The sequence below is a fragment of the Lepidochelys kempii genome, chromosome 1 (genome assembly GCF_965140285.1).
Source record: "Lepidochelys kempii isolate rLepKem1 chromosome 1, rLepKem1.hap1, whole genome shotgun sequence".
In the NCBI taxonomy this organism is placed as follows: Eukaryota; Metazoa; Chordata; order Testudines; family Cheloniidae; genus Lepidochelys; species Lepidochelys kempii.
Genome location: NC_136380.1, coordinates 257,157,277 through 257,173,500, shown reverse-complemented (window position 1 = coordinate 257,173,500; position 16,224 = coordinate 257,157,277). Strand labels below are relative to the sequence as shown.

Here is a 16,224-nt window from a genome sequence, read left to right as displayed (position 1 = left end):
ATAGCTTTCTTCCAAGCCCACGTGGGGGGAAGGGCAGAAAGACACACCTAGGTCCTAGTGCCCCCAGAGTGTGTGGACAATCTCGCCTGCACAATTCTGAGGACAGGAGTACCCCCAGTTGGGCCCATTTTACCCCCTCGCCCTCACTTTGGCTGCTTCTGCTTCTACTGGATGGAGTCTCTAGAAACTGTTGTGGCAAAGCTTGAAAGCACAAGGCATCCTTTCACCACCACTTCCCTTAACTTTAAAAACTGTGTTAAATGTCAAGAATACGAATTCTTGGTAGGGGAGGTAGAATAAGGTCTTGTCTCTCATGGGCCTCAAGAGAGCTGCCAATGGAGTTGTTGTTCCTGGTTCCCCTGGGCACTAGAATGAGGTTGCTGAGGAGCAACACAATGATTGGCAAAGTGCAACCTGTCAGCTATGGCAGAAAGAAAGTCAGTAAACAATTAGGCCCTCAGGGCCATTGCACCCATTGCCTTCCGTGGGTTTCCACAGGTGTCACTGCTTGGGACTTAGTATACCATTGTTTTGTACAAGAAGGAAGAGATTCCAGTTCCATCGCTCAGCTCTGTAGGGCTCAGAGGAATAAAAAGTAGCAAAAGTTTATTTTGTTACTGAAGTCAGATCTGACTCTGATACATACACAGAGCAGGTTAGCTGAGGTAGAAGGAGCCATTTTTCTGCCCCTGCATTGCTCTGTAAAGCAAAGCAGAACTATATAGGAAAGATGGTAGGTGAATGGATCAAGGACTCGTTGCAGAGAACAGACCTAGATGGCTTGCTTGGCTCTCCTTTATCCTCAGTGCTTCTTGCATTTCTAAATCCCAAGTTCTATATGTTTAAGGGCTCAGAATGGGAGGAAACCCCCTACAGAAAGGAGCATGAGGGCCTTCGAGCATTGGAAGCATTGCAGACCAACACTGAGGTGCCTGGGGGTGTGGAATTCCTGGGATTGGAACAGCAAGGGGTGTTCCAGGTCAGGAGTGAGTAAGGAGACCACATAGAAAGTGTGAAAAATCAGGACAAGGGGTAGGGAGATGAGATAATAGGTGCTTATCTAAGAAAAAACCCCGAATATCAGGACTGTCCCTATAAAATCGAGACATCTGGTCACTCTAGGAGTGAGATGCTGGGGAAGAGCTGTGGTGGGGGACATGACCTGGTCTAACCTGTCTTTCCAGTCAGGAATGAGGTGAGTGGAGCAGCTTGCACAGAACTCACCCTCACCATCTCTGCTTCCAGTCAATACTGTATCTCTGCTCTTATGAAAATTGAAATGCAAGTGGGTTCATCCAAAAAGGAAACATAGAATTGTACTCTGAGATCCTTGGAGCTGTTTGGATTCGGAGATTTGCTCAACTCTACTTTCAACTAACTGGTTGTCTGTGAGGCTGTCCCACCTGAGCCTGGTGTCTGTTTTTTCTGACTTTCCCATCTCATCTGCCAGTGGGAGTCTCCAAAGATGGTAGATCAACACCTGGGCGCACTCACTCCAATCCCTTTCATGGAGGTTTTGTCATTGCTTTGAATGTTTCTCTCCCCAAGCTCCTAATCATCTTTTCTTTTATCCTTTAACTTCTGCAGGCGAGTTTATACCGAGGTGGCTACAGCCGATTCGCCCCCTACTGAAGTGACGTGAGCCCCTGCAAGTGGGACAGCCCCCCCAGTTCATGAGGCCTGGCTATTGCAATATTTACTAGTAGAGGAACTCTATAGCAAGATGAGGAGGAAAAACAAAAAAAGAAAAGAGAAAATACTTTTTTATACCTCACTATGTTCTTTGAATATGTATTTTTCCTTTAAATTTCTGCCTTTAATTCTTTTGTTCCAAAGATTGTGCTTTTTTTGTTTGTTTTTTGTTTTTTAACTGTGGTAAAAAATAATGCATTTCCGTGTCTGTATGTTGGTGCATAGCTTATCCTACCAATCACGGAAGAGGCAATTAATGATAAGGAAAGATGTTAGGAACCAATATCATGCAATTAATCGTGGACAAAGTTACTTACCTGGGTCTGGTGCTTGGCACCTGTGAGATAGGAGGATGTGAGGGAGAGCCTCTTCCTGCTGTGTTTCTGCCCTTTGGAGGGACACATTGATTGGCTGTGGCTGGAACCCACATGCTGGTGAGAAGTAGTTCTTTGTATTTGAAAAGAAGGGAGATGCAGAGACTTCCAGCATTTTATCACCATCTGGCACGCACACACTTGGAACAGTTTCAGGGGTGTCAGGACTGTATAGTTGGTGAGAGAAGATTCCCCAAACTTGCCCAAAGACTTGGGCGATTAACTGCAGTAGGGGACAAGACTTTGAAATGAATTCTTGATATCTCTCCCCCCACACACACACCTTGATTGTTGTCCACTACTGGACTGTAATTGTCTGTCCTTCCTCTGCTTTCTAAGGTCTTTCTCCTTTACTGCCCCTCTTTTTCCCTTCTTTCCTTGAGGATTGGTTGGTGTGATGCTGAAAACGTGGGCCAGTAAGGACAGAGCTTGAGGCAATGGTTGAGAGTGCTTGTGTCTCGGACATCAAGGAGTGGTTAGATTTACCGAGCATTTGCAGCTTTATGGGGAAGGAAGCTGGCTGAAGAACCCTGCATCGGTGCCACACTGAGCTGCTCTGAGGTTCAGCATTCAAGGTCCCTCTCCCTATTCACCATGAGCCACTTCGGCATTGCTGCAAATAAATCATTAAAGTAGTGTGAAGACAAAAAATGAGTCATGGAGCAGCTGCAGAGGGACAGGGGAGTGTGTGTGAGGGGAAGAGAGTGTGTTTTATTTCAGAACGCTGTTCCTGAAGTGATTTTGGATAGCTCAGATGTCTGGAGGTAGGCAGAAGCCGTTTGTACAAGCTCTGAAGTCATAGGAACCTCCCATCTGCTAGATCTATTTGAGGCCCTTAAATATTTAATCTAGAGCCCCAGTGGCCATTTGCCCAGCCTCTTAGTATCCTGCAAAGAGCACCTGGACTGCTCAGTCCACATTTACACTACAGACTATTTAGAAGGGCTCCATGGCTCCCAAGGCCATCTTCCTTCTGCTCTTTTAACTGGAGTGACTCTTCTATTTTAAAAAGCAGGCATTTTTTAGGTTGCTGCAAGGAGTAACACTGTGGCAGGGAGTTGTTGCTGTCAACATCTGAGCTTGATTTTAGAACTCAGAGGAATAGTCTCCCCTCCAGTTGTTAGTTATTGCTATGCTCCCAGCAACTCTTGCAATCAAAGGCAGATTCTCTGAAGCTTTATCTAACCCTAGACACTAGAGAAACAGAGAGAGAAGCACAATTCCATTTGGCTCCCTTGTCTAGCTGAACTGGTACAGGGGTGACTTTTCACTCCCAGAAGGGCTGTGTGGGGTGTGGATTTGTAGCTAGAGCCTTTCAACTCCTGCCACCATACACTTGCTTCGCTGTCAACAGTTGATATCAGAATAGGAAAGCAGATGCGCTGAACTTTAAGCATTGTAAGTGGGCAGGGCTGTCTGGGAGGTGCACTGACCCACCATGCACAACACACATCTTTGCTCTTCCCCTCAGCACATGTCCTCCCTGTGCCTGGCAGGGAGGAGGTGCCTGAAATGGGAAGGACTGAGGAGACATTAGTTAAGCTAGAGACCCTAAGGCTATTGATTCTGTGGAGGAATAGCTAGAACAAGGGGACACCAAACTGCCAGCCTGTTGGCCACTTTTCTCGTTGTTGTTTTTTTTTCTCCCCCAAGCCAAAGTTTGGTTTGTTGCAGTTATGACAATTTTTGTTGTTTGTATATAAATATTTTAGTTAGATTGAAAACGGGGTGGGGGAGTGGGGTGTTGGGCTTTCACAAAATCAAGGAAATGAGGGGTCGGTGGGATTTTTGGCTTTTACTGGTTGAGTGGGAAACTTTTTTTTTTCCAGTAGAACGTCTAGTGTCATATTGAAGGGAAGCCAATTTCCATCCTGTGGCAGATGGGAGTGGGAGACTCCTTTCTGGAGCTGAGACGCAGCAAAAGCCTCAAATGGAGTTCATCATAGCCACACCTAGGGTGGCGGGGGGAGTGAAAACAGGATGTCTCTTTCCTTACTCTCAGGAAGGAGAAATTGCTGATGCTGTAGGGCCAGAGAATGGGAGAGGGTGAGGGGCCACAGCTTGCTTAGCGCTGTAGTGGCAGGAGCCTGAGCTTCGGCCGCTTTCATGTGTCTCAGTTCAGCTGGTTCTGACTGTAGCTTCTGAAAGGCCAAGCTCCACTTTCTCAAGAGCCCTCCTGCACCATGGCGGCGCAGCATGTGGTTGGTTGCCCCTTTGCTTCTCCATCTGTAGGGAAGGCTGAACATATTTCTGCTGTTAAGTAGGGTCTGTGCTTGACAGATATAACCCTGCTTAGTGCTGAGAATCTGGGTTCTCGTCACATAAGTGCCTGGGTTCAGCAGGGGGTGGGTCACCTAATGCTTTACCACCTACTGTCACCAACTTCTGATCCACAAAGGCCAGTCCCCTAATGCATCAGTGGGGGCTGCCCTGATCTATTAATCACTGTTCTAGGCCCCTCAGTGTATTAGCACCTGGGTTTCCCTAATTCCTACTCCATGGTGACCGGGCTGGGGGGAAGCTAATCCCTTTGTCCTGCTGATTACAGGAGTTGGTTCTATAATTTTAGACATTTACCATCCATACAGTCCAGGTGATACTTTCCAAAACCAAGACCTCCCAGACAGCTTTTACCACAGCTGGATTTTTGCAGCATGGTTGCTCCTATGAATTCTGTGCCATGGCAAGCAAGAGCCTTTCATCCCTCCCTTCATCCCTCTTGGCAAACACAATGACTCTGATTCCACAGATGATATTTAATGAATTGGCTCATGATACGAAGGACCTATTTCCATTCAAATTAGCCAAGCCTTGGCTGGTTTGAAGTATCCATTTCTCCAAAGATTGAGGAAGGCCCATATCTTCCTATGCAGAATTAATTATATTCAGGCTTTTTATTACAGGGATGAGGGGAATGGGGGTACAAAAGTGGAGCAGGCTTTTGTCACTGGGAACATCTAGTACTTTTGTCCTGTAATGATCAGTGTTCAAGAGTTTCTGTCACACAGGACTTGGCTCAGGTCCTTAACCACTTAGGTCTGGTCTGTCCCCCAGTGTTTGTACCAGTATAACTAGTTTGGTTAGAGGGGTGATTTTAATGATATTGTTATACTGGTACAATCCAAATGTGGGTGCTGTTATACTGGTATAAAGGTGCATTATACCAGTATAGCTTATTCCCCTTTCCACATGGGAATAAGCTATATCAGTATAAGGCACATATATATAATTGTGTCCGCGGTAGAGGTGTTGTGTGACTTTAACCACACTGGCGTAGGTAAAGCAATACAACTTTTGTGTGTAGACAAGCCCTTAGTGTTCCAGTTACCCATTTCTTATAACCAGGCATTCACAGGGCAGGCAGTCATGGAGGTCCTGTCTACAGTAGAGTTCAACCATGTTAGCCAAAGCCATGCTTTTAAATTATATTCTTGCTTAGACAGCCCACTGCTATGGGGACAGTAGTGTGGTCCAGTGGGATAGAGCACTAGGCTGGGAGTGGAAGACCTGGGTTCTAGACTGGTTCTACCGATGATCCTGCCATGTGACCTTGGGCAGGTCTGTTCATCTCCCTGTGCATCAGTTTTCCCCATCCACAAAGCAGGGATTGTGATACTTTATCCTCCTTTTGTGAAGCCCTTTGACACCTATGGATGAAAAGTTCTATATGAGATCTAAGTAATGTCTCAAATCCCAGTATAGGTAGGGCCTAACTGATATAAAATGGTTTATAAAACGATTTCATAGCCTAGCAGCTTTCTGGTGAGAATCATTCTTAAATGAGGTCCTGGCTGTTGTGGTTTTTTGAGCTCTGCTATGTGGGCACCTGGGGGCTTTGCAAATCTTCATATATCCCCCTTCTACTCCAATCCCCAAGGAAAAGACAAGTAGAGAATAGGTGTGGGGAGCACTTAGGAATTCAAGAAGGGAAAGAAATATTGGCTCTGGGGAACTCTTCTTTTGCTGAGTCCAGCTCCAAAGGGAAACCACACAAGCAGCTTGGAGAATAACTTGCTGCTTGCGCCCCTCTAGTATGGTCACGTCTAAGGAGTCCATGCCTTGGCGGAGGGGGAAGTGGTTTTTAAAGAGTGTGTTACTTGTTTGCACTGTTTTAAAATAGGAGAAAAAAACAAACTAGTGAACAAGGTGAACATCCAATGTAAACTTCGGTGTGTTTTTATTTTGTCATGCTCTTGAAAATGTCAAACATTTTGTAGTATACACGAGTGAGACTTGATTCTTTGTTGCATAAAACACTATTTTTTGGTGATGTTACTGTCTGAAAAGCTCCTCCCTCCTTGCCCCCACCCCACTGATCTCCTCCCCACCCCAACTTATTTTATTCTATAATGAAATCACCAGTCGACAAGGCATGCAGGAATGTAATAGCCAGTGTGTGAAATGGGGTCCTTTCCAAGTAGGCTTTGGGTGTCCTCCAGGGTGGAGTCCTTCCTGTAGCTTGCAGTATGCAATATAACGCCCCTCCCAGAACACACACCGGTTACAAAGCAAATTGAACTAAGACGTCCAATGCCAGAATCGGTTGCCACCACGAACAGTGGAGGGGGACATTCCAGAAGTGGTGTAACCACTTGCAGTTGTTGTCCTACCCATGTTTCTGGCAGCAACCAGTGAAAGCTTACACAGGAAGATGACAAATACGGTCAGTGCCAGTGCAGCCAGTCGGCAAAGATTGGTAGCAGAGTAAGAATACATCAGCCAAAACCTTGCCTTTAGGGAAATTGCTGATGTATAAAGCCGTCCACCTGAGTATTCATTTGGCTGGCAATCTGCAAAGTGCCAGTGATCTAAGGATTGATTCTAAAGCTGGTCAATAAGTCTCTCTTTTGCCAGATATTTTTTGGGGGTGGGTGGGTGGGAGGGGTCTGTTTGTTGCTTCCCTGAGGAGTGATCTCGTAAAGGGAATCTGGCCTCCCACATAAATAATCTCAGCTTCAGTCACTTTCTTCTGTTTTTCTCTTGACAGTATTTTTTGTGTGCGCGCGTGTTGTAGTTTTGGCAGCTCAGTTTGGCTGCATTCTCAAGTGACGAAGTAATCCTCTTTTACCCCAGGGGATAGGATTTGTTTTTCTTTTTATGTTATCAATTCTGCTTGTAAATAGCTGGAGCAAAAAAAAACCTGGGGCCGATAGCAAACGAGAACCAGGGCTGTAGAGCGATATGGAGCTGGTGGAGAGTTTACTGACCTCACGGGCTGATCTGCCTGAGACTTGGAGCTTTTCAATGCAAGGCTAAAATTCCACGGAACCTCCAGTGGCAATGACTGACTTTGCCCCTTCATGCAGTCTCCCCACCACCTTCCCATTGCCAGGTACCCTTGGGGCATAGGAGGCATCAAAATTAGATGCTTTCCTCTCCCCTGGATCATTTCCTAGGACGCCCAAGCTGCTTGTTCAGGGTCCCATTTCTCTGCTGACTCTGGAGAAGCAGTACCTGCATCCCAGGGCTTTGTGACCGTCTCTAACTTCCTTCCCCCTCTCATTAAGTATCATATTGTATAGTAGCTTTCAGACCATACAGTATTCATTGGGTTACTCCTATTATTATCAAGTAGCTGGAATTGTGAAGGTCGGAGTAGTTAGATCTTTAGCTTTTATTCCTTTTTTTGTATTACTATCCATGTGTATAAATTATTGATCATGTTGCTGGCTTTTATAAACTCTAAGCAAGGGAGGAGCCCTTCCTCACCCTTTGCAAATGGTAATGAAGCACTGTTTTTAAATAAAAGAGAAACACCAGTTGGATGTGTCCTGAGTGTTTGTTTACGGGTTCTCTGTTGTGAGCATTGTTGGTTTTCGTGCCCATTCCCCTTTCACTGTTCTCACTTTGGAGGGCAGAGAGGCGCTTTTAAAAAATGATCAATGTAAAGCTCAGGAAAGTCAAGCCAAGAATACTGCCAGGATGCAGGAGAGGCGCTCTCACAGCTCTGCTGATGCACCTCAGTCGTGACCTACCATGTTCATTAATTGGGCCCCCAAAGCTGTCTGTATCTCCCAGTCCTGTTCTACCGCACTCCCTGCTATCTATATCCTGTGTTTTCTTAAAAGCAGAAAAACCCACTCACTGTGGACATGATTTGAGACTTTATTTCACCTATAAGCAATCCACAGCTGAACCCAGTTTTAGGGGGTGAAAGGCTAATATTTCAGCCCAGAGTGTCTTTAGGGCCCTTGGCCTTAAACCTGTGTACCCAGCCACCCTGCCATTTGTGTTCACATGGCCTCAGCACATGACTCAGAGTCAGCAGTTCTAGGTTCTAATCTTGGCTCTGCATAGATTTCCTGTGGGAGACTGGACAAGTAATTTTAAACTCTCTGATCCTCTTTGCCCGTAAAATGAGGATACTATTATTGCACACAAGTGTTGAGGTTTGAATTCATTCATATTTTATAAAGTGCTTTGAAATACTGAAATGAAAGACATCATGCAAGTGTATTATTATTAGCCCTTGAAATAGATGTGTTTCCAGGCTAATGATCCTAAGAATGAGGGAGAAATAATAAATCATAGTGCTGGCAGAATTACGCGTAATTGTAAAAGCTGACAAGGGGAGCAGAAGAATACAAGGAGAAATCTGTGGCCAGCAGGATTAAGGAAAAGAAGGAGAATTCTGGAGTACATCAGGAACAAAAGGAACGCTACCAAAGGTATTAGTCCATTTCTAAATGGAAATAGTAGAATTGTCAATAATAATGAAGAAAGTCAGAAATGTCCAATAAGTATTTGTTCTATGTTTGAGCAAAAGCAAGATAACGTATTCATATCCAATATTTTCCATTCCACCAGTAACTAAGGAGAATGTTAAACAGCAGCTACTAAAGTTAGACTTCTTTAAATCAGGAGATCCAGATAACTTGTTTCCAAATAGCTGGGCAAAGAGCATTCTGGCCCATTAATGTTGATTTTTAGTAGGTCTTAAAACACAGGAATTTCCAGAGGACTGGAAATTAAGCCAGTGATGTGCCAGTATTTAAAAAGGGATGACCCAAGTAAGTGTCAGCTTAATTTTGATTCCAGGTAAGATAATGGAACAGCTGATACCGGACTTGATTAATGAAGAAATAAGAGGGTAAAACAATTCATACCAGTCAACATGGGTTTATGTCAGAGGTGGGCAAACTACGGCCCGCAGGCCCCTCCTGCTCGGCTCATGAGCTCCCGGCTGGGGAGGCTAGCCCCTGGCCCCTCCCCTGCTGTCCCCCCGCAACCTTAGCTCGCTGCGCCATCAGCGTGGGAGGGGGCTGCAGTGCAGGGGCAGGGGAGAGCAGGAAGGGAGGCTCACCTGCAGCCACAGGGGAACAGGCAGGCGGGTGGCGAGAGCACAGCGAACGCAGACAGAGGACTCAGGAGGAGCACCGCACAGCCTGCTGGAGAGAGGCAGCACTTTGAAGGGGAAACCACGGCTCCTCCTGAGTCCTCCACCCATGTTCGCTGGGCCGCATTCTGAAAGAAGCTTTAGAGGGGGGCCTATTGGGGCGGGGCTGTGGATAAGGGTCGGGGCAGTCAGGGAGCAGGGGGGGTTGGATAGGGAGTGGGGTCCCGGGGGGGTGCGGTTAGGGGTAGGGGGTCCCAGGATGGAGTGGTCAGGGGACAAGGAGTGGGGGGGGTTGCATGGGTCAGGAGTTCTGAGGGGGGGGCAGTCAGGGGGCGGAAAGTGGGATGGGGCAGATAGGGTTAGGGGAGGCACAGCCTTCCCTACTTGGCCCTCCGTACAGTTTTGGAACCCCAATGTGGCCCTCAGGCCAAAAAGTTTGCCCACCCCTAGTTTATGTTGATACCATTTTTCATTATATTGCAAATTTGGTTGATGAAGGCAGTAGTGTTGGTGTAATACGCTTGGACTTCTGTATGGCATTTGACTAGGTACCCAACTACATTTTGATTAAGAAACTAGAACAATACAAAATCAACATGATACATAATAGATTAAAAACTGGCTAACTGATAGGTCTCAAACAGAAAATCATTACTGAGAAGGTGTGTGTCTATTGATGTCTGCAGGGCTGGTTCTTGGCCCTATGCTATTCAACAATTTCATCCTGGAAAAAACACACAGAAACAACACTGATAAAGTTTGCAGATGCACCAAAGATTGAGAGTCAAATAATGAAGAGAACAGGTCACTGATACAGAGTATTCTGGATTGCTTAGTAAGCTGGGTGCAAGTGAACAATGTATGTTTCAAATATGGCCAAGTGTAAGGTCATCAAGGAATAAAGAATGTAGGCCATACACGAAGCAGTGACTTTGGAAAAGACCTAGGGGTGATCAAATACTCTGGCTACAAGGGCTAACGCTATCCTTGCCTATGTAAACAGGAATCTCGAGTGGGAGTAGGGAAGTTATATCACCTCTGTATTTGGCACTGGTGTGACCGTTACTGGAATACTGTGTCTAGTTCTGGTGCCCACACTTCACTTGAAAAATTAGAAAAGGTTCAGTGAAGAACCACAAAAACAATAAAAGGATTAGAAAACACGCCTTATAGAGAGAGCTCAAGGAGCTAAATCTGTCTAGGGTATCCGAGAGAAGGTTAAGGGCTGAGTTGATCACAGTCTATAAGTACCTATATGGGAAACAAATCTGATAAAAAAAGAGGGCTCGTCAGTCTAGCAGATAAAGGTATAACAAGCTCCAATGGATGGAAGCTGAAGCTAGACAAATTCAATATTGAAATAAGGCACACTGTTAAAAAAAAAAATGTGGGAAATTAATCTGTGGAACAACTTACCCTTGAGTTGTGGTGGATTCTCCATCACTGAAATTTTTTAAATTAAGATTGGTGCTTTTCTAAAAGATCTGCTCTAGTTCAACCCCAGCTATTGGACTTGATGAAGGAATTAATTTAGGGAAGTCCTATGGCCTGTGTTAGGTAGGAGGTCAGACTGGATGATTACCATGATCCCTTTTGGCCTTTCACATCTATGACTCTACTGCACTGTGATGCCAACTCTTTAATAATCGGTGATGGGCTTGCTTTCACAGCACTTTGGTGCTGCCAGTCTGTCCTCTAGTGGCTGGCTGAGGAAAACTGCAGTTATTCCAGATAACAGTGATGGCTCTGAAACATTCTGGGACCCAGTGGGGAGCACCCTTTTCTTTTTTTCTTTTCACAAACAGTGTTTCCATTTGGGGAGCCCCTTTTTGAGATTCAAAAAGCACTGACTTTGGAGCACTGGCCGAGGGGTTACTACTTTGCCCTCTTGGGTTTATTTCCCATGGCAAGTCTCTCTCCGGACTGGTGCAGAGAGACTGGGTGCATTCTGCACGGTGGGGCCACATGTTCCAGGTTCACTCTCCAGTCCTATTGTCTCAACCTCTGGCCTCACACTGGCTATCAACAGCATTGGGTTGTATTATTTGCATCTCATTAGCCTCGAGGGGCCCCCGTTAAAACGTGGGCTCCATTGTGCTAGGTTCTATCCAGACAGAAATGGATTCTACCCCAAAGAGCTCACAACCTGCACGAGAGAGCGGAAGTGCACTCGCAAAGACATACTGGGAATTCATGTCTAGATGAGCAGGTTGGAGGATCACACCATCCGACAGCTGGCGTTTGGAAAGGCCTGTTCAAGAGTGAGTCTGCAAAGGCCTGGGATAGACCTGAGGAGAGCTTGGTTTCTAACCATGCACACTCTGCTTCTGTTACTCTTTGGTGAAAGTGGAGGCAGAAGCATTTTCTTGACACCCAAAGCGCAGTGGCCAATATCCCAAGATGGCTGCCAGAAGGCAGGAATTGACCTTTTGTGTTGAGAAATCATGTGACAGTCGGCTCCTGCTTTGCTGTGAGCTGATCACCCTTGGAATGGTCTCGAGATTTTGGGCACACCTGGGAGAGAGAGGATGTGCAGTGCCTGCACGGAGAGCAGCTGTCCCAGTCTGTGGGTACTTTGTCTTTTTAAGGACATGCTGAGTGCTGCACTCTAACTTTAGCACAACGGTACGGATTGACTCGGCTTGTTTTATTAATGGAAGGATATAAATACATCTGTTTTGCATCTGCCTTGTTCCTCCGTGTGCAAATGGCAGGCTTTGTCCCGACTCCCTTTGGTGATTAAACTCGCCATCTTTTCAATCACAAATCACATTTCCATGTGTCAGTAGGAAATGTAAAGCTACAAAGTCACTTTGCTTTGTATGGAAAGTGCGGCCCTTCAGCCTAACTCAGCTGAGAAGCCACTGATTTTGTGGAGCTCTTTAAAAATATCTTCACTTAATCTTTGTTTCTATCAAATGATCTTTTCCATGATTGGCAGGTCTAGCACTGCCGATGCACTATACCCCTTCCCCGCTCCACACTATTCCACCCCGTCCCCTCTGCCTCGGCTCTAAAAACCCTAGATCTCGGAGTTAAAAGCAGCAGTGCTCTTTAAAATTTTTACTACTACTTGGTTCTCCTCTGTCCACATGGAAGGAATTCAGACTCCATAAATATCTCACGAAATTGATCAAGTACATTTCACATGTGCAATTGACAGTTGTCTCAGAGGCCCCGGTTCTACAGAGCACAAAGTCAGTCACATACTCAACAGCTGCAGGGGTCGCAGCATTCTCATCATTTGAGGGGAGACGGCACCCTCCCACGGCTCAGGAACAACATTGACCAGCTGTGGAATTATGCTCAAATACATTGGTTAGTCTCTAAGGTGCCACAAGTACTCCTTTTCTTTTTGCGAATACAGACTAACACGGCTGCTACTCTGAATCCTTGAACTCTGTGACTGTTCAGATACAGGGCTTTTGGGGGAGGGTAATGTGGCAGAGCTCCGACTTTGTACCCGTGGGTCCCACGCTTCTAGGCAGTTTATGCTAGCCTCAGAGGCTCACTGTGACCCTCCACATAGCCCTTCTCTCTCTAGGGCCAGGGTTACAGTCTACTGAGCCCTTTTCATCATAAGCCAGCAAGGAGGTTGATGAGAGATCTCCCACAGTCTCTGTTGTCCCTATGGGTTCATACCCGAACAGTTTAGCCTCCTGTCCTGATGGGACCTGTCTTCCAGGAGGTATTTCTGTAGTGGCAGGTTGTGGGGAACCCGGGCCTGCCCTCTACCCCGGGTTCCGGCCCAGGGACCCTAATGGTAGCAGCTGTTGGCAGCTGACCTTTCACTGCCAGAGTTGCTACATTTCCCTGGGCCAGTTCCCCACAGCTCTCCTGCTTCTCTTCTTCACCCTTACCTTAGGGCTCCCTTACCGATGGCTTGAGGGTGTCTTCATTAACCAGCCCTTCAGCCGTGCTTCCTTTCCTCTGGCTCTCCTTGGCCTGACTGGAGTGAGCCCTTTTATAGTATCAGAGGGGCCTTAATTAGAGTCAGGTGTTCACATTACCTTAATGGCCTCACCTGATTCTTTGCAGGTTAATTGGAGTCAGGTGTTCTCATTAGCCTGGAGCCCCTGCTCTGGTCACTCAGGGAACAGAAAACTGCTAATCCAGTGGCCAGTATATCTGCCTTCTACTACTTTGTTCTACCCAACTGGCCTGGGTCTATCACAGTAGAAAGAAAAGGGGCGGGGTGGGGGGGAAGGGGCAACCCACCCAAAGCTTACAAAAAATGTTGGTAAATATGGCACGAGACTCCACATTTATGGATTTTACATATTTGTGTCTCAATGACTCAATTCAATTAACTCATTTTATATTTAGGAAGGAAGCAGGGGGAGGGGTTCTAGCTGCCAACCTTGCAAACTCATCGTGGGCTCTGGCCGTCAAGCAGAGTTCTTTGTGGCTGTGATAAAGGCAATTAATATTCTAGTTTATTATAATTTAGTTAAGAATACTGTCAATGATGTGTGAACCAGAGTCAAATCCAGCTTGCTGTCCCATAGTGTGTTGGCTTTGCAGGAGGAGCAGCAATAGAAAGATGTGAAAGCTCGATGGAGAGAGAAAAAGGTCTCTGAAGACACAGAGAGGGTCAAATCCATCACTGATGTAATTCCAATAACTACTGCTGACTCTAGTGATGAAGGCTGTGTCTGTGCTACAGATTACGTCACTCAGGGGTGTGAATAATCTACACCTTGAGTGACATAAATTATACCGACCTAAGCGCTTGTGTAGACAGTGTTATGTCAGCGGGAGAGCTTCTCCCGTCAGCTTAGAGCGTCTTCACCAGAAGAGCTGCACCGGTGCAAGGCCCTCCCCATCAAGTAGTTGTTGCTGGCTATTACTGGACAGCTATGGGCAATATGAAATTATCCATTGCAGCTGCCTATTGTCAATACCCTCAAGTCCCAAACTGGACACAAACTAATGCTCTAAGCAATTGATACGTTTTCGCACTCAATGGAAATGCTGCTGTAACACTGAGTGCTCCAAGACACAACGCTAAATGCCCTGAAAGCACAATAGTGCCTTGGGAGCCAAATGCAAGGTTTTCCCCTCCTTCTCACCCCTCCTCCACACACACCTTTTCAGGCCCCATGCATCTGTGTATCCTAGTCTTGAAGTCCCAGAGCCGTCCAGGCCCTAAGCTCCCCAGAACCTCATGAACACCCTGGGTGAAATCCTAGCCTCATTGAATGCAATGACAAAACTCACATTGACGTCACTGGGGCCAGGATTTCACATGCTGTGCTTTCCCTACCAGGACTTTGAGCGTTTACAGCCCCTGTTCCTGGTTGTGTGCTCTCATGGGCACAGGCGCTGTGCTCATAGGTCCTGTCCCTGTTTAGACCGCAACCTGTGATGGTACCTCATATCTCCCCTGCCAGTCAGGGCCCATACCTCCATGCCTCCACTAGCTGTAGGCCTGTGCTCCCATGCACGATGCCCACAATCCACATTCTGCATTCCCAGGGCAGGAATTCCCTACCCAGGAACAAACCTTCTATTTTCTGTATTGTGCGTGTTTGCACACGGGCTCCTTGCTGATGAAGAACTAAGTTTTTTCACCCTATTTCTTTGGAAAGTTAATTCACCTGAGACATGTGATCTTGGATTTGGCCTAGGTACTAGACATAATGGCATAGCCATTTTGAAACCTGAGGGATCCAGACTGATCCCTTGAGCCAGTAGGCAATTCAAGGAAATTTTAACTACCACAAGCCATCAGGAAATTTCCCCTACGTTTTCCAAAAAGTTACAGATTTGCCATGTAACCTCAGGATCCAAATAATGTGGGTGTGCACAATAGACTGACTGGGTACAGTACTTCCCAGAGCTTTTGTCCCAAGTTGATACAATGTTGTCGTTTTCCTTCCAGTGATTGTGCAAATACGCATTCCACTGTAGGGTCATGGAACGTATGTGTGCACAATACGTCTTGCAGAACGACAATTATTGTACATATCTGGTGAGTAACAGATTCTTGGCTTTTGCAATAGTAGTACTGGGTTTTCACATGGCGTGATAAGTGGTGTTACCATGTGGGTGTGTACCTCTGAGTGGTCACTCTTTGTTCCTCAGTCTAGCACCTGCCTTCCTTTACCAAAGCGCCACCCTTTGGAAAAATCTTTAACTTAGTCTATTTTTAAAATACCCCCGTTCTTTTAATCCAAGAATTTTGCAGCATAGTCAGTGGAAAATAGTGCCCTAGAGAGAGAAAGGAATTAGAGGCTGAATTTAGAGCTACTGGAAGCAGGTGAAATTATACCGTCTTTGCTGGAGCTACACCTAATTCTAACAGTTGGAGTTGTGACCACAGCTGCTGAAATTCTAGCAGTGCTATACATTTCCAGTACACAGGGCTGACAGCAGGAGCCCAGCATGCTCAGCAGTGGAAGGTATCAAGTAAGCTCCTGCTCTGTTTACCCAAGTTGGTTAACAGGTGTGATATCCTGATACCAACATAAGGTCTGCTCAACATGAAGGGTGCATATTATGTATCGTCACTGGGCAGGGAAGCATAAAGTTTCCCTTAGAGTAAGTGAGGTACCATTTAGCAGCAGAGTTTGGCCCCTTAGCCTTCTTCCTGTACAAAAAAGCTCAACTAGCTTGTTAACTTCAGTAAACTAGTTAAGGAAGATCGAACAGGGAATGATCTGAGGCCAGTATGTAAAGTTAAGACCATGCATAAGTCTGTGCCGGATTGGAGCCTTGGGGCATAAAGCAGACAGGGAAGAATGTTTCTTTTCAGACTATTTACAAGACTGCAGAGGGAAGGGTCAGGTCCTGTCACCTTCTCAAGTCAGAAATAATTGT

General features: G+C 46.1%; 1 protein-coding gene across 7 annotated transcripts in view; it reads left to right on the top strand.

Annotated features, from left to right (window-relative positions):
* RBFOX2 (RNA binding fox-1 homolog 2) overlaps positions 1-7,828 on the top strand; it is a 257,476-nt gene extending 249,648 nt beyond the window's left edge. For all 7 annotated transcript variants that reach the window (XM_073325006.2, XM_073325046.2, XM_073325025.2 and 4 more), the window contains one exon: positions 1,588-7,828. In XM_073325006.2, the coding sequence (XP_073181107.2) occupies positions 1,588-1,632 (45 nt within the window). In that variant the 3' untranslated portion in view covers positions 1,633-7,828. The remainder of the gene's footprint in view (positions 1-1,587) is intronic.
* Positions 7,829-16,224: the final 8,396 nt, after the last annotated feature.